The sequence below is a fragment of the Rhinolophus hipposideros genome (assembly GCF_964194185.1).
Source record: "Rhinolophus hipposideros genome assembly, chromosome: 15".
NCBI lineage: Eukaryota > Metazoa > Chordata > Mammalia > Chiroptera > Rhinolophidae > Rhinolophus > Rhinolophus hipposideros.
This window is the reverse complement of record NC_138061.1, coordinates 9,877,216-9,895,421: the sequence shown is the minus strand read 5'-3', so window position 1 is coordinate 9,895,421 and position 18,206 is coordinate 9,877,216. Positions and strand designations below refer to the sequence as shown.

General features: G+C 51.4%; 1 protein-coding gene across 3 annotated transcripts in view; it reads left to right on the top strand.

Moving 5' to 3' along the window:
- GRK5 (G protein-coupled receptor kinase 5) overlaps nt 1-18,206 on the top strand; it is a 199,114-nt gene that overhangs the window by 167,677 nt on the left and 13,231 nt on the right. For all 3 annotated transcript variants that reach the window (XM_081075259.1, XM_081075260.1, XM_081075261.1), the window contains 6 exons: nt 2,749-2,849; nt 4,601-4,693; nt 9,543-9,606; nt 11,033-11,173; nt 13,619-13,809; nt 16,470-16,507. In XM_081075259.1, coding sequence (XP_080931385.1) covers nt 2,749-2,849; nt 4,601-4,693; nt 9,543-9,606; nt 11,033-11,173; nt 13,619-13,809; nt 16,470-16,507 — 628 coding nt within the window. The remainder of the gene's footprint in view (nt 1-2,748; nt 2,850-4,600; nt 4,694-9,542; nt 9,607-11,032; nt 11,174-13,618; nt 13,810-16,469; nt 16,508-18,206) is intronic.

The window sequence follows — 18,206 nt, the reverse complement described above, 5'->3', positions numbered from 1 at the left end:
ACCCTTGGTTCAAATCCCCTCTCTGCCGCTTCCTGTCCTGGTGGCCTTGGGCAAATGACTTTACCTTTCTGAACCTCGGTTTCCTCATCTGCGAAGTGATACGTCTACCTCACAGAGCATCATAATAGCGTCTACCTCACAGAGCCACAATGAAGACTGAGTGAAAAAATGCATGTAAGGCATTTCACGTGGCTTCCGGCCAGCGTTAGCCTCAATATAAGTAAACTATTGTTACCCATTATATTATTTCTATTTGTTTTAAATATCGAGTCTATAGATAAATTTCATGCAGAGAAGGAGAAAAGAAACTTGCTGCTACAAATATGTATACACAGTTTGAGAACCACGGAGTTCCAACCCGCCCACTTTATCCATCACCACCTATAGCTAAGAAATGCAAAAGCACTTTTCTGGTATGATATAAATTTATCTCATTTATGTCCTATTGGAGAAAAAGTGATTTGCGGTCAAGGACCACACTGGCTTCACCTTTTAAATTCCCCGACCCGCAGCCCACTGTACCCAGTACCAGGCTGGGCCTACTGTGGGTAAGGGTGGGTCCTCCCTGGGTGTCAGCTGATGGCCACAGGGGTATATGTGAGTGCACAACCTTGGTGCCTCTTCCGAGGTCCACGAAATGGCTGTTTCTCCCTGTGGCCCATCCACCCAGCATCTCTATTTGGTCTTTGTTGACTCACCCCAGGTTCAAGCCGTATCCTGGCACAACACATTGTTTTATCTCCCTCATTAACAAATAAATGGTGGGCACCAGTTCTGTGCCAGCCCCTGGGCCCTTCCAACCAAGTTTGTTTGTGCCAGCCATCACCTCTTCTCCTGAAGCACATTTGCCCACAGCCTCAAGGTTTCTTCTAATACTTGATTGCTCTGAAGTTGCCTGCAGTTATTGGTCTCTAAGACACTCAGATGCCAGAATTCCCGGGAAAGTTCCCCAAGTCTTAGAAGCTGAAAAACTCCTAACCATCAATTCCCAAGTTTTGAAGGACCCATCAGGCGTCTCGAGCAGCTCTTTCCTGTCATCAAGGAGAATATGGAGGCCCAAAATGGCCAAGGGCAGAGGGTGGGCCAGAGTGGAGGGCTCCCACCTCTCGGTTCAGCATCTTTTCTGTGAAAGGAGCAGCAGGAGCTCCAGAAACCAGCACTGCACTGGTTGCTCTTCTGCAGTCTCATTAAGTTGTTCGGGTGGGAGAGAGGGATGGTCCAGGGTGGAGTGGGACAAAAGGGAGCCCCCACCACCCAGGACTGGAGACAGCAGACGTCAGGGAGACATGCTGAGATGCATGGTGTAATTGTCTTTGCCTGCACTCAGTGGACAGGTGGCATTTACCATCACAGAGGCTCCCTCCACACCTAAGGCCTCCCCCTGCACCGTAGGGAGGCCCCAGGGCAGGGGAAACCTACAGAGGGCAGGGCCTAGGAGAGGGAGAAGGAAGGAAGGAAGGAAGGAAGGGAGGGAGGGAGGGAGGGAGGGAGGGAGGGAGGGAGGGAGGGAGGGAGGGAGGGAGGGAGGGAGGGAGGGAGGGAGGAAGGCATTCAGAAAGGTAGCGAAATAGAAAATGAGCCACTGGTTTCATTCACCAGGGCTATTCCAGGCTGCCCCACCTCCACTCTTACAATGGAACCACCTCCCAGACACTGCCCAGTGGGCTTAGCAGAGTAATCAGCCCCATGGTCACATTTCAATAGCTGGGAAGAGAAAGAAAGCCTTTCAGATCTCAACATCTTTGGGAAAGATACGTCTACACCCTGTCTTTCTGAGCCCACTCCCAGCAATTTTCACAATTATTGCTCTAGATTATTAAAAACCCACCTGGTGGGTGAGCAGCTGGTGGAGGGTGACTGGTGCGGGGAGGGGATGGGTGCAGTGGGGGGCTACCTTCCCAGAGGTGGCTGTTTCTGGGTGGGACACAGAAACTCTCGGAGCTGCTCTTTCATACTTGAATTATTCAGGCCAGGTAGTTTAACCAAGAAGAATGAAATGACAGTGGTGACATTTATTGCATGCTTTCTACTATGTGCCAGGATCTGGGCCAAAGGCTTAACCTAAATGTTTCATTGATTCCTTCTGGGAGAAATTCTTATTTTTGGTCATCTTCCTGATAACTGAGACTGAGCAGTCAAGACCAAAGTCCCACAGCTACAAATAGCAGATCTGGGATTAGAACCCAGGCCTGTCCATGACAAAGCTATCCCCATAGAGCTGCTGAGCTCCCCTCCCCTGGTTGTTGGGCCATCCTGTTCACCTGCCCTCTTGCCCATTTCAGACCCTTTTGCTCATGACCTTGAGACTAGGCAGGTATTCATTTCATGTCTGCCTTCTGAGGAGATAGCCCCAGAGTGGCTGAGGGACGTCGGCAAGCTCCGAGGGGGTGGCTGATGGAAGGGGCTGTCTTGCACGGCTCCCTATGTCACGCGCACTCGCATACCTCATTCAGTTCTGACCACAGGCCCAAGGCACGGGAATGTCGTGATGGATGTCCTGCAGACGCGGGCAGTGATGCTCAGAGGGCTGTGTGACCTCCATGAGGGGACACCAACTGGAAGTGGCAGAGCCATCTTTCCGCCTAGCCACTTACCTGCACCACCGAACACTGCACGTGGCCCAGGGCCAGGTGTGGGCAGGAGGACAAGACACTCAGAGAGGGTCACTGTGCACCCAGCACCTTGGGGTGATCCTGGCCGCCCCGCTCCTCCCATCACTGACCACCTCCTCTCTCTTCCTCCCTCCAGTCCCCAGTTTTCATCACTCAAGTCGGCCGGGACCTAGTCTCCCAGACAGAGGAGAAGCTCCTTCAGAAGCCCTGCAAAGAACTCTTTTCTGCCTGTGCACAGTAAGTGCCGCAGCCTGCCTGGCCTCCCCAGACAGAGCCGTCTCCCTCCCTTCCTGGGCCGGGGGCATCAGGCCCCTCAGCCTCCTCTGGGCAGCCACACAGCTGCCCGAGAGGGGCTGCCTCTAGCCTCCTCCTGGGCACTGGGCACTGGGCACAGGTCTTCGGTGGCCAAGGGCCCCAGCCAAGCCACCCAGCTATTTGTATACTTCTTAAGCAGGGAAAAAGATACCAGGGGGCCAAGTCCAAAGAAAACATCTGCCTCAAAGGGTGTTGAAAGCAAGTGGCTCTCCAGGCTGTTGAGACAGAGGAATGTGAAAAAATTTGACCCAGTCTGGGTGGTTTGGAAATCCTTCCCCGGCCCCCCAACCACCACCGCTGACACCAACCACAGCCAGGTGGCACTGCTACAGGAGGGGGCTGCTGGCTGCCGTCAGAGCCACACCCAATCACCTCTGTAGACCATACAACCACCGTATGGAATATGAGACAATTCTGTGGGTGCAGTGCCAGCCGTGTACCAATTAAGCCCCTACACACAACGAAACCGTAGCACACACATTCATTGCCCACACGCACTGCTCCCCATAAGCTGACTCACGCGTGCATACAAACATACCTACACACCAAGAGACGTCCGGAGCCCAATCACTCCACACACCTGGGCGAATTGGGGGCTTTTTGTGTGCCCTTGTTCAGCCTTTGCCTCACAGGTATTAACACACCTGCTGTGTGCCTGGCACTCTGCTTGGTGCCGGGGGACGCCATGGTGAGCAGGAACCCAGTCCCAGCTTTCACTGAGCTTCCTGCCAGGCAGGGAGGGCAAGGAAGCCATCACCCCCCATGCACAGGGAGTGCGACGAAGAGGATAGACATTTAGGGAGGCCAGTTTGGGACCCAGCCCTGTGTTAGGTGCCGAGGAGACACGGCCATGAGCAGCATCAGACCTGGTTGCTGCCCTCTTGGAGCTAGCCAACGGTCAGATGTGACAACCAGTGAGGTCTCTGGGTTGTCACCCGGACTCTGAGGGAGTGGCCATGCCAGCCCGTTTTCAGGTTTGGCAGGACACAGCTGTGAAATGCCCCCACTCCCCATGGCACCTCCCTTCACTAGATCCCAAGTGCCTGGGCCAGATTGGTTGGCATTGCCACTTTTCAAAGGGAAGAATCCTATCCCTGCCTGCAGCCAGGTTCAGAACCCTGCAGGTCTGGTCTGGGGCCAGGCCCATAGCAAGTGACCAGTAAATTCTGCTGCGGGGATGAAAATCTCCCCACAGCTTTGCTGATCCTGGACCAAATGCAGAGCCTGGGCCCTCAGGCCTCATCCCCACTCAGCCCAACACTACCCACCACCTCGGAGTCCCTACGCTCCCCTGCATGCAGTTAAATCTGTATCTGTTGTCATCTCCACTCTTGTCCCTTTTTCAGAAAGATCTCCATGACTCCCCCCGCCCCAACCCCGGGACCTCACCTAACTAACTCATGATAACATGTCCCTATTTAATGTTTGTTATTTACTGTTGTGATGCCATCCACGTGCTCACTGCTATACCCCAGGCCTGGAGCATGCCCGTGGCACATACTCCGCCCATGTCTGCAGGATCATGCAGGCAATCTCAGTGACCTCCTGGAACTGTGGGGCCTCTGGACCCTGTGTGTTTGCATTTCCAAAGTCTGGAAATGGATGGGGCCGGAGCATTGCGTCAGCCTGATGGATCAGGATGATAAAATGTTTCTCTGTTCCCTCCGAGCCAGGTCTGTCCACAACTACCTGAGTGGAGAACCCTTCCACGAGTATCTGGACAGCATGTATTTTGATCGCTTTCTCCAGTGGAAGTGGTTGGAAAGGTGAGCGCTCCCCTGGCACACCCTATGTGCGTGTGACAATGTGTGTGTGTGGAGGGGAAGCGGGGGTTGGTTACTGGCTTTTCCCCTGAGAAGTGATACTAAAATCAGGTACCTCCATGGACCCATGGATCAAATTAAATTAACCACCCTTCTATTAATTAAATTCTGTGTATTCTTCTAGAAATGCTCTGTGCTTATTAAAATGTACTTACACACTCTCACACTCACACTCATGTACCTATACAGCATCTTGGCATCTGGTTCTGTTTTGGTTCACTGTCCTTGGGAATTCTTTGTCCATCAGAGAATGAAGAGCTGCCATAGTCTTTGAATGAGTTGCACATCCCTTATTTAACCCAATCCGCTATTGATGGACATACAGGTGGCTCTCAATTTTGTGTGCAACCTTCCCTAAGTAATGAAAAACTTTATACATATACCTCTATGTACTTTTCAAGTATGACCATAGAAATTGCTAGCAGAGGCATTTCAGGATCCAAAAGCACCGATGCTAAGCTGTGAGGGCGTGCTATAGTGAGGGCCCGCTATAGTGAGGGCCCTCTATAGTGAGGGCCTGCTATAGTGAGGGCATGCTATAGTGAAGGTGTGCTATAGTGAGGGCCCGCTATAGTGAGGGCCCGCTATAGTGAGGGCGTGCTATAGTGAGGGCCCGCTATAGTGAGGGCCCGCTATAGTGAGGGCGTGCTATAGTGAGGGCATGCTATAGTGAGGGCGTGCTATAGTGAGGGCCCGCTATAGTGAGGGCGTGCTATAGTGAGGGCCCGCTATAGTGAGGGCGTGCTATAGTGAGGGCGTGCTATAGTGAGGGCCCGCTATAGTGAGGGCGTGCTATAGTGAGGGCGTGCTATAGTGAGGGCCCGCTATAGTGAGGGCATGCTATAGTGAGGGCCCGCTATAGTGAGGGCGTGCTATAGTGAGGGCGTGCTATAGTGAGGGCGTGCTATAGTGAGGGCCCGCTATAGTGAGGGCGTGCTATAGTGAGGGCCCACTATAGTGAGGGCCCGCTATAGTGAGGGCCTGCTATATCACCATCCCAAGCAGCGTGTCCAATTCCCAGTCCTGCCAGTGCCCCAGTGCCTATTTCCTGTCAGCTTCAGCAACCCCGTTCTCATGTCTTCCCGTCCCATACATGTGCAGCAATGTTCCTTCTCATTTATCTTTTCATCTCTAACATTGGGTGAGACTGAGTATCTTGTCATGTTTTATTTGCTGCGTCGTTTTCTGCCAAGTACTCTCATATGCATGGTGGTGACTTGACCGGGCAGATGTGGCCTCCATGTGACTGATGAGGAAGGAGAGACACAGAGAGGACATGGCTTTCCTTGTCACCCAGCAGGCCAGTAGTACAGCCAAGGGGGTCCCTGGACCAGGACTCCTGGCACAGTGCTCTGCCCACCACGTTTCAGGATTTGCAGGGCAGGGTGATGCCTGCATTGAGTCCGTTCTGGGCTAAGCTGGTAGATGAGGCTGGGAGAGCAACCTGTGCCCTGAAGGCCTGGCACTCGCAGCCATCTGTGCCTGCTGTGGTTAGAGAGCACGGAACCATGCTGCTGCTGGGTATGTATCAGCACCTCGGCTGTCTGAGGCCCCTACAGACTGTCAGGAAGCTTCAGGCACAAACTCCCTGGAAGCCCCATTCCCGGTCCCTCCCTGCCCACTTCAGGAAGCCAGAGTAAAACACTGCCCGTCAGCCGCTCAGGGACGTTGTTCTGCACCCTGACCAATGGGAATGACAGAGTGAGCAGTGGACAGCCTTCTCTGTTAGCCCACTGACTGTCACTGGCCACCCTACAGGGTGATTTGAGCAGTGGGGACTTCCACTACAGAGATCCCCAAAGGGGGCCATGTCCTTTCTTCCTAGAGTTCTAATAATGACGTTTGAACAGCAGCTTACAGAAAGCCTTTGGATGCAAATACCTTTTCGATATCTCCATTTCATTGAAGATGCAAGGCTCAGAGAGGTTGATGGATTGGCCTTGGGTCACACAGCAAGAGCCTGGCAAGGCTGGAATCTGAACTCCAGGTCCCTCACTCAAATCCTTCACCTTTCATGTACCCAACACTCCCATTCCAACAGAACCCAGCTGTGGCCACTGACTTTTACCTACTTGTGTGTACCAAGCACATGAAATGGAGAAATGGACTTTTTAAATCTGAGAAGTTAAGCCCTTTTGCATTAAGTTGTTGAAGCCAGTCGGGACCATCCTAAATGACTGACAACACACTGCCTCCCCATCCACTCTTTTTTTTGTTTGCTAACAAGATCATGGCCCCTTAATGCTGTACTGTTGAAATATTAAAAGGATTCTTTCCCTCCCAAGGTTAACCAAGAAATTCCTCGGAAATTGTATTACACTTATTTCCCCTAGCAGAGGAGTTCTGCGGTAATGTCGACCGACTGTTTGTTCTCCATGTATCGTAAACTGTTAGGCCCGGATGCCTTCATGTGGTTTCGAGGGCAGCTGTAGGAAACACTCCCAGGGCGCATGGCGGACGCCGGCGCTCGGCAGGTTTCTCCAGGGCCCGGGCTGCTCGTGTGCAGAAGAAAGATACAGAGCAATGGCCAGTCCTGCCGTGGGGCAGCCCTGTGCTACTGGTGGGGCCTGGGCCCTGCATCCTAAAGAAACACCAGGGATGAGAGAGTGAGTCACAGCATGTGAATTCCAGATGGCGTGGCCTGGGGTTTCAGGGCCGTCCTGTGAGAACAGCATGGTCCAAAGATGTGATTTCCGGTGAAACCCAAATCCTCCACTGGACCCAGCAGCCAGAAGAGTTTTTGTGGCAGATTCATTCAAGAGCTGCCGGGTGACCAGAGGCTCACGGGTCTTTCTCGGGCTGACCCAGTTCTTTGGCCCAATTCAGTCTCATTCCAATCCCCACCCTGGTCAGGATCTTGGGGTGGAGTTGGAGGATGCAGATCCAAGAGCCAATTTTAATGTCGTAAAACTGATGGTTTTCTTACCCGTTTCATCAGTTGATAGACATAGACATTGTTTCCATATCTTGGCCATTGTGAATAATGCTGCAGTGAACATGGGAGTGAAAATGTGGTGGTAGTGGTGGTGGTGTGTGTGTGTGTGTGTGTGTGTACATAAATACAGAGGGGGCCAAAAAAATGTATACGCATTTGAAGAAAGGAAAACTGTATTAAAATTGTAATAATATATACCAATAACAAAAGATAAATACAAGTCACGTTTGACTTCTGCAATTACAAGAGGTGCTCAAAGTGGTTCCCATCAGTGTCCAGACACTTCTAATTATGGCGAACTACTGCTTGAGCAACGTTGACCAAAGTGTCCACTTGTTTACATTTTTTTGGCATATATACATATATCCCCACATATCCACAGTGGAGTATTATTCAGCCTTAAAAAAGAAGGAAATCCTGCCATTCATGACCACATGGCTGAACCTGGAGGACACTTGCAAAGTGAAATAAGCCAGACACAGAAAGATACATACCCCATGATCTCACTTACATGTGACATCTAAAATAGTCAAAATCATAGAAGCAGAAAGCAGAATGGTGGTTGCTAGAGGTGGGGAGGGGATTGGGGAAATGTGGAGATGTTGGTCAAGGGTGCGAAGTTTCAGCCACTCAGGATGAGTAAGTTCTGGGAATGCAACGTGCAGCGTGGTGACAGTTGTTCACAGCACTGCATTGTATACTTGAACTTCGCTGAGTGGATAAGTCTTACAAGTTCTTACCAGAGAAAGAAAAGAAGGAAGGAAGGAAGGGAGGGAACGAGGGAGGAGGCAAGGAGGGGGGAAAGAAGGAAGGAGGAGGGTGGGGGAGGGAGGAAAGAAAGACAGAAAGAGGAAAGAGGTTAATCATGGGAGGTGATAGGAGGTTAATTAGCTGCATTGTGGTGATCACTTCACAGTGTGTACATATATCGAAACAGCAAGTTATACACTGTCAGTTATACCTCAGTATAGGTCAAAAAAGAGCTGATCATTCGTAACCACAGGCCAGTGATGAGAAAGCACAAGTTATCTGCAACACAGATTCCGCATCGTAACTCATTTGTTTGCTTACTGCAGGCAGTCCCATCCTTGCCTCATGGTCAGAGGTCCTGTCTGATTAGACATGCTACATGGCTTTGGCTAATTCAAGTGGGGCATCTGGAGACACAAAGTGATGATTACTCCCTAAATTCCACTTTTGGCAGACAGGACCTTCTAGTGTTCTGGAGCGATGGGAAATATAATAAAGAGGCCTCCGTGGAAAGGTCAGGAGCCAATGGTGACATTGCTGAGACGAGACTGGGACACAGGTCTTCTCGGGGCTCTGCCAGTCCTGGGCTGGAGGAGCAGGAAGGAATAGCCCCGGGCTCCTGGGGAGAGAGTGCTGTAGGCCTGCTAGGCAGGCAGAGGTGTGCAGGTGTGGGGAGGGCTGCGGTTTCCTCGTCCTCCGTGGGACACTGAATCTCTGTGGCTCCTGGCCCCCTCCCCTCTCCCTGCACAGAGGACACAGCTTCCTTCTGAGTTTAACCACCTGATTTGCATTTGGGAGAGAGGGGGGAACCACACGGAAAGTGCGGTCAAGCGGCTTCAGCTCACATTTTTCAAGCTTTCTGCCCTTTTGCTCTTCTCCCAGGCTGCAGGGCGTCCTGGGCTGGTGGCCTGGGATTTGTACACCCAGCCCCAGAGTAAGTCTTTGAGGTCCCATCTGCAACGATGAATCCTGGGGTCCCCTGGCCTGGTTAGGAGGGCATGGAATTGTGCCTCACACCCGCTGTGTTCAATGCTGCCATCGTTTGTTGCTTATGGATTCTGCATCTTAACACCGTGAGACCAATGTTGGATTCTTGCTTTTTTCCAGGCAACCAGTAACCAAAAACACTTTCAGGCAGTACCGAGTGCTAGGAAAGGGAGGCTTTGGGGAGGTAAGTGAATGTCCATGTTTTCAGTTCCCGTTCTTTACACACCTTTTCTGTCCCTTCTGGATGTGCCTAAAGTGTCCTGAGCAAACAGCTCGGTTGTGGGCCCCCTGGTGGAGAGGGAGGGGGAGGCTCAGAGTCTTTGGGAAGGTCAGACGTGTCTAAAATGGGAAAGGAGAGTGTGGAGCAGTCGCCTTGTGTGTGGCAGTGGGGGTGAGACAGAGTTGCTCTTGGAGCCAGCCTCAGGCAGGGTTCCAGACTGGAGAGGAGAAATGGGCGTTCTTAGCTGTGTTTGGAGGGAGAAGTGAGGGCATGAGGGGCCTAAACAAGTTGGCCAGAGAACACTGTTTATATGCACTGTTGAACTTTATCTATCTGATCATCCCAGCAGTGAGGCAAGCCTTATTATTCCCATTTTAGAGATGAGGAAAGCTGAGGTTCAAAATGGTTAGGGAACCCAGCTAAGGGCACACAACCAATAAGGGGCAGAACTAAGATTAGCACCCAAGTACCCTGGTTTCCATACCTCTGAATTATAAACTCGGGCTTCTCGGGGGTCTCTCATCACTGATCCCCCAACAAGCATCTTCTACCAGCAGCTGGGGCTTGAAAGTCCCCAGTTAGCAATGGTTGCATCTGGTTGGAAACTTAGGACAGAAAATCTAGTGGCCTGTGAGAGAGGAAGGTGCTTTAGGCCCCAGCCAGTCATCTAAACATCAGCATAAATGGCTTCTAGATCTAGGATCTACCTAAAGTGTGGGGAAGGAGAGCAGAGTGGGCCTGAAGCCAGATCTTGAGGGCAGGGCCCAAGGCAGCTGTGGGTCCAAGGCCAGGCATTGTCCGGTCCTGTGGCTGAGGACTCCCACAGGGCCAGGCGTGGCCAGCTGTGGCCCCAGCAGTCCCCATCCCGAGGCCCAGCGTCCTGGCCATGGAGGAGCTTCAGGCAGGCTTCACGTGTTCCATCTCCTTGGCTCCTTCCTTCCTTCCTTTCTTTTTTTTATTAGTTTCAGGTGTACAAAGCAATGTAATAGACATTTGTACCCCTCACAAAGTGATAACCCCTTTCCCTCAATCTACTACCCTTCTGACGTCGTATACAGCTGTGACAGTTCCATTAACTCTATTCCCTGTGCTGTACTCCACAGGCTGTGACCATGTATGTCTATTTAATTATAGTTGACATTCAATATTATTCAACTTCAGCTTCAGGTGTACAGCGCAGTGGTCAGATGTCTACACTGTCCATGAAGTGGTCTCCCTAATAAGACATGTGCCCATCTGACCCCCTACAAAACCTTTACAACATTGTTGATTATATTCCCCAAACTGTCTTTCATATCCCCGTGGCTACATTGTGATTACTAATTTGTATTGTACGTTCTAATCCCTTTGTCTCCTCTCCCATCTCCTTGGCTTCTTTCTTGCACCTTAGGTCTGTGCCTGCCAGGTTCGGGCCACTGGTAAAATGTACGCCTGCAAGCGCTTGGAGAAGAAGAGGATCAAAAAGAGGAAAGGGGAGTCCATGGCCCTCAACGAGAAGCAGATCCTAGAAAAGGTCAACAGTCAGTTTGTGGTGAGCATCTGGGGCCCAGTGACGGGCTACCTTCTAGTGACCAGGGCTTCTGTCCCTGGGGAGTGGGTGGTCCTCCCCATCCGCAGGGAGGTGGAATGCAGTGAGAAGGTACGCTGCAGAAAGGTAGCCAGACGCTCTTCCGTCACAAGGCACCACGTGGTCAATGATGGCTGACTTTGTCCTGTCACCAGAGCTAGCTTGGCTCGCCTCTGTGTGTGGGACTCGGGCCTCTATTCTGCAGGACCCCCTTGTAAACTCCTCAGTGGACAAAAGAAGCCCACCCTGGGCCCAGCCAAGGAGCTTTGTTTCCACAGACCTCGGTAGGCTGGTTTCCTCATGGCGGAGACCTTGGTGTCAGCCTCCTGGAGAGGTACCATAAACAAGGTGCCATCTTGTTTATATTTATATCTGCTGTGTTTCTCCATCTAAGCTGAGCTCTGTTGTAATAACAAATTAACCCCAACTCAGAGTAGCTGAAAACACCAAAGACTGTTCTGTCACTCACATGGGGTCCAGTCACCAGGCCCCCCTCCTCCGTCTTAGTCATGGAAGTGTGCCCTAGGGGTGCAGAGGCGTCACTGCCTCAGCCACAGGGACAAGCCTCACTTCTACCTGCAGTGTGTGGGCCAGAGCTCGTCCCTGTAAGGGGCACGCCACCTGTAGGGAAATGTGGAGGAGCATATTTGGTCAGCTGTAAGTGTCTCTGCCACATGTCACTACAAAAAAAACAATGTATGTACAAGGTAAAAATTCGAACAGCACAGACCGATACAAAATAAAAACAAAAGCCTCCTTCTTTAAGGAACCATTTCCACATGTTCTATTCATTAAGCATGAATGTTTAATTTCCCCTTAAAATGTAGATCATTTTCTATATCCGGATCTATGGCTGCACCTTTTTTTAAAAAGCTGTGCGCCATTCCCCTGGTCGACAGGGAAGAGAGAAACCAGAACCTGTGCAGCCAATCCCCACGGATAGGAGCGTTTCTGATTTTGAAGCCACAGCAAAACAGGCTGCGATGTCCATCCTTGAACATCCCTTTGGCACATTTCTGTGAAAGTGTCTGCAGGATGTATGCTGTGTCAGAGGGTGTGTGTGCCTTCCATTCGGTAGCTCTCCGTGAGGATTGCCCCAATTAAACTCCCACCAGCTGTGTGTAAGAGCAAGCGATGCCATCAGCCTAGTGCTCTCATTATTCCCTAGAAAGGGGTGGTCATAAGGTGACGCTCAAAGAGGACAGAAGTGTGCGTCTCTGGGTCTCATCCCAGGCTGCCACCAGCTGCCAGCCCCGCCCAGGAGATGGGGTTGTGTGGGAGGCAGTGGAAGAGACCAACACCAGCCATTATTTTGGCCCCCGGCCTCTTTGATTCTGGAACCTTCCTCTGTGCTGCCAGCCCCTTCAATAGGGACCACTGTCGCCATCTCGATGCTGTAGCCCTCATCAGTAAAGGAAAAGACTGTTCTGGCTCTTGTCAGGGTTGGTGATGGTAGTTTCTACTCAGGAAAAGGCTGTGTGCCTGGCAGACCCGAGGTGACATGTCTTCAAGGGCGTGGACCTTCCTCGACTCTCCCCTGTCCTCTGCCCCTCCTGGAGTCCTTCCTAGGTGATCACCTGGGCAGGTGTGGGGCGGCTCTGGGGGCAGCGCTGTCCGTTGGTGCCAGAGCACAGTCCCCAGAGCTCTCACCCTCACCGCCATTGTCTCCTTTCCTCAGAAATAACCCTTTTGTTCCTGACATTTGTATCCAAGTTTTCTGGCCCGGCCTATCTCCAGCCTGGTCCATGGTGGCCAGATTTCATTTGTACCATCTCCCTAAGTGGAGAAGGACGAGTACCACCCAACGTACTTTGCCTCAGACGCAGTCCCGCTGCCTCTCCCGCCCCCACGGCCTCTGCCCACGCGCCTCAGGCTGGTCTCCACCAGCAAGGGACTAGAGCCCCTCTGCTGATGGTCCCTCTGGCCAGGCGTGTCCTGCGTGCAGCGGAAGACTGTCTCCGCCACTCTGGTTTCCACTTCATGAAGCCCCGCTGGCCACCTCCACAGCCCAGTCCCACGTCCCTGCAGTGATAACGTTTGAGGGCATCTGGGCCTTGCTTTTCTTGACCAGCCAACAAGGCAACATATAGTTTTGGCCAACTAATGCCTGCACGTGCTTTTGTGGTGTAAACACAGAGATACCATCCTGGCCAGATCCCTGAAAGGGCAGGGGACCCAGTGCCACTCCCCTTTTGCCTCCTCACCTGGAACCACTGAATTGAAAGGTGTGAGTCCTTCATCAGCCCAGAGGGGCAGCAGACAGGGCGCTATGAGGCCATCTGGGTGCAGGGGGGTGGCATGAAACTGCGTCAGCCCTCCCCCCCCCCCAGCTTCAAGGACCCTGAGGAGGATGAGCAGAAGGGGGGGCAGTTGGCAGAACCTCACGGTGCTGCTGTCTTGTGCTCCCAGGTCAACCTGGCCTATGCTTATGAGACCAAGGATGCACTGTGCTTGGTTCTGACCATCATGAACGGGGGGGACCTGAAGTTCCACATCTACAACATGGGGAACCCTGGCTTCGAGGAGGAGCGAGCCTTGTTCTACGCGGCAGAGATCCTGTGTGGCTTGGAAGACCTGCACCGCGAGAACACCGTGTACAGGTGAGCAGGCTCGCCCGTCCTCCCACCTGAGTCTGAGTGGATGGGGACCCGTCCCTGCCTTGGGTCGTTGGTCGTTCCTGGCCTGGGAACCAAGGCCTGGTCATTGCCCTCGAGGGTGAAGGGGCTTGAGTTGGACAGACTCCCACCTTGGAACTGAGTGAGTGAGGTGGGCTGCTTAGGCGGGCCAAACGCGGTGGCCACTGGTCCCTTCACTCAGTGCCCGAGGAATCGCGGTGGAGCCTGTGGTCGTGGCCTGGACCCAGCCCCAGGAAGACCTCAGGAGGGTCAGCACCACCAGCAGGCCTCCGTCCGTCCCATACTGCCTGACCTTACAGGACCAGGGTCCAGGTTCTGGGAGCAGAGTCCTGCAAACTTGTCTCACAGACCTCCTCAAAGAATTCTGACATACATTTTTAGTAGACATCTGAAATAGCCTATCATATGTTTAAATAGTGGTTAATACTAATATTTTGAAACTGAATAGTGATATCGCATTTTTAAAGGTATTCAGTGGAATCTAATTGTTGTGGCAAATTGATTTCCACTATCATCCATCTAAAAAATGCATGAAACTCTTTAATGGTGAGGAATTTCCTCCCATCCATTTTCTCCTCCACTTCCCTCCTCCCCCACAGAATGTTTTTATAAAGTAATATAATTTTTTGCCTAAAAGTCTTTCATTGATCAGCATTCAGCTCTGAAACATATGGATATATATATTTTTTTTAATTTCCTTTGACTGTAAGGCTCTAAGTATCAAAATAATTTCTTCTGTTGAGTGGCCATTGTAGTTATTACTACCATGTTTCCCCAAAAATAAGACCTAGTCGGACTATCAGCTCTAAAGCATCTTTTGGAGCAAAGATTAATGTAAGACCCAGTCTTATTTTACTATAATATAAGAGTGGGTCTTATATAATAATAATAATAATAATAATAATAATATAATGTAATACCTGTTCTTATTTTACTATAATATAAGATCAGTATAATATAATACCGGGTCTTATATTAATTTTTCCTCCAAAAGACGCATTAGAGCTGATGGTCCGGCTAGGTCTGATTTTCGGGGAAACATGGTAGGAGATCCCACTTCTAATGGGGACCCTGGAGAATGATACCATAGTAATTAATATTCAGGAGCTAGGCGGGGCCTGTTTTTCTTCTGTGGGTTAGGAGAAGAGCTGGGAGGGAAGATCCCAAAGGATACCATGACAGGCCATTATGATATTAAGGACCTAGAAATCCCAGCCTGTGGGAACCCCCTGGGCAGTTCCCCCACAGATCCCCAGCACACAAACCCCAGTTTGAAGACCTTTGCCGTGGAGCCCTTGGTGGAGATTATCTTGGGAGTCCAAGGTTTTCAAAACAAGAAGGAAGGTCTTGATGACATTTCCTTTCCCCCCCACACCATCTCCCCATTTGTGCTTTTGTTTTCATTCAAGTGAGAAGAGAGTAGAACAGTTTTCCTAAGAGTGGGAGAAAGAATCCTCCACTTAATTGCCTTTCATTAAAAAAAAAAAAGAAGGCGGCCCTCCGAGTTCCAGCCGGAACACTTGCATTGGCCTCTCGTGGGCTGAGGTTCTGGCCTGTGCCCACTGGCCCACTCTCTTTCCAGTCCTGTGGCTGCTGGTTTTTTGAGTCAGTGGCTCTTGCCCTTATTTGGAATTATTAACACATCAAAAAAAATGCAAATTAAGTAACAACAACAACAAAAAGTATTTTGTGATGAATAACTACATACGAAAAGCAATTATCACTTTGTGAGGCTGCCCACCGCATTTGGGCACATTAACCACTCCCCATGAGGACAGCTGCCATCAGTTAAATCAACAAAACCAGTTGGTTGAGAACCAATCCTCAACCCAGATGCTGTGTATTGTTTGCCCAGTGGGGAGTTGCACATACACCATCCTATTGGCTGTTCTTTTACTCATGGGGAGACCTTTTATTAGTAAAACTAGACACTTCTGCTGCCTATTCCCCCTACTGGGAATGGAGAGGTTCTCTTTCTTAGGAGCATGATTGTGTCATCAAAGAGAAGAGAGACATTAGGGACAGATTAGGGACAGGAGAAGGTGGCCACACCTGCAGCTGTACGTTCTGGCTGCACTTTCTCCCAGGCTGTGGCTCAGCTGGAGTTGGGAGATATCCCAGGCTCCTGGGGGCCCCTTCCAAGGGGGTCATTCTCCTGGTGGCAGCCATCCTCATCCCTACAATTCTCTGTCCCAATTCTACAGCTGGTGCTTTGTTCTCAGTAACTTCTCTCCCTTTATTCCCAGGCCCTGCTCTGCCTTCAGGGCACCCCAGGGCCTCCTGAGACCTCGGGGTCTTCCCAGTCCTGGAGGGGTCTGTCACCACTCCAGCCAGATGTATTCTCAGCCCTGGGGGCTGACAGTATGTGGACAGGAGCCATGACCAGCCTTGGCCTATCCTCCTTCCTAGTCACTCTCCAGGGTCAGGAATATGCCTATGACAAACACTGGAAGGAGAGAAATCAGCCCAAGATTGTCTTGACCCAGAGAGAGGACAGACAGCCTGAGCCAGGAAGTGGGGAGGAAACCTGCAGGCCTGGCTGGCCCAAGGGGTCCACCCAGATGCCAGTGTGCCCCAGCTGCCCAGGATAGCCACACTCACAGCTTGTGATCTTTCCCTTTCAGAGATTTGAAACCTGAAAATATCCTGCTAGACGATTATGGTAAGTCCGGGAGCAGCTCAGAAGATCCTTTTCCTACTGTGTAGCTGAGGTGAGCGTCGCAACCCAAAGGGAGCAGAGGGCCTCCCAGAGATTCAGGCACCGAGCCTGGGCCCACGGGAGGGCAGTGGGCAAGAAGGGGGAGGACCCTTTCCATCTCCTCGGTCCTGGGATCCTGCAATGGGCGTGGTTAAAAAATCCCACTTGGTAAGAAGCCGTGTGGCTCAGTGGAGAGAGACAAAGGAGGGCAGGGAGAAGGAGGAGGGGAGAGAGAGAGAGAGAGAGAGAGAGAGAGAGAGAGAGAGAGAGAGAGAGAGAGAGAGAGGATGATGTGCTGAATGAGGAGTCCAGAATTTCAGAGATGCTGGGTAAATACTGAACTCTAACACAACTTCTCTGTACCTCATCATCCTTGTTTGTAAAATGGAAACAAGGGGCCCTGCCCTGCCTACGTCAGAGGGTGGTGGTGGAAGTTCCGACAAGATAGCTTGAGGGGAAATTGTTTTGTCAACCATAGCCAGCTATAAATCTGTTAGTCATTAGTGTTTGTGCATCACTATTGTTATTTTTCTCTTGTGTGCACGCATGGGTAACAAGGATAGCCACAGCAATGCCTCACAACTGTATAAGCTGTCATGCCTAGGAAATGGTTTTGATGTCTTTAATTTGAGTAGATCTTCCCATCTCCACAGAGGACAAAGGGCTGGTGTCCCTGTACCCATTTTACAGATGACAAGGTGAAGGTTCAGAGGAGCCAAGTTGCCGTGGTCACCCAGCAATATCAGTGGGGAGTCAAGAGCAGAGGCTAGATCCCCCAGTGTGCCCCAGACACCAGGCAGCCCCAGACAGGGTAGGGGACCGGTCGTTGGTGACCTGGTAATGCTGCCATGTGGAGGAGCAGGCAGAGGGCCCGGTGGCCACCAGGCTTCCTATTCCCTGTTGGTCTCAGAGCCGTGCCCACCACTGACCTCTGCCCCAATGGCTGGAATCCTCGTGCTCCCTTCACCCTTCCTGCCTTTGTCAGGAGCCCCTGAACCTGGGGGACCCACGCAGCTCTGGCCTGGCCGGGGACCCTGGCATTGGGCCTTGCTGAGGTCCAGGCTGTGGGGGCCCTGGCACCCGCAGACGGGGATGGGGGCAGTGTTCCTTCCTGCAGGGTCAGATGTGGCCATGACCCCTGTCCCTGGGTGGGCCACCAGCTGAGACAACATGGAGACGAGCTCTCCCATGTTGTCTCAGCCTTTGGAGGTCGGTCCTGGATGGGAGCTCTGATCCATCTCCCAGTCTCCAGGGACCTGGGCATCTTCCATCTTGTTTCTCTAAAGGGAGAAAACCACCTCCGAGATTATCGAGGCAGGATAGGGAGTTGCTTTCAGAATTGCTTTATAATTTTTCCCCTTAAGCAAATTGTTGCAAAATGTCAGGAGAATCTCACATTTTTTTCCATGAAGCAATCTCAGAATCAAGCCAAGGCATTTTAAACTTTGTGACCTCAGCCTTCCAAGAAGCCCATTAGAGCATTTTATGAGGCAGGTCGGCTAACATCCAGCCAAATTCGGGCGTCCTTTTGCATCTTTATGTTTTTCTCGTAAAAAATAATGATTTACCCACATCCTCTGACACCTGGACTCTCCCAAGGGTCGGCTGTCACCCTGAAATAGCAGATTGGAGTCCCCTCTCTGTGCAATAAATGAAAACACCG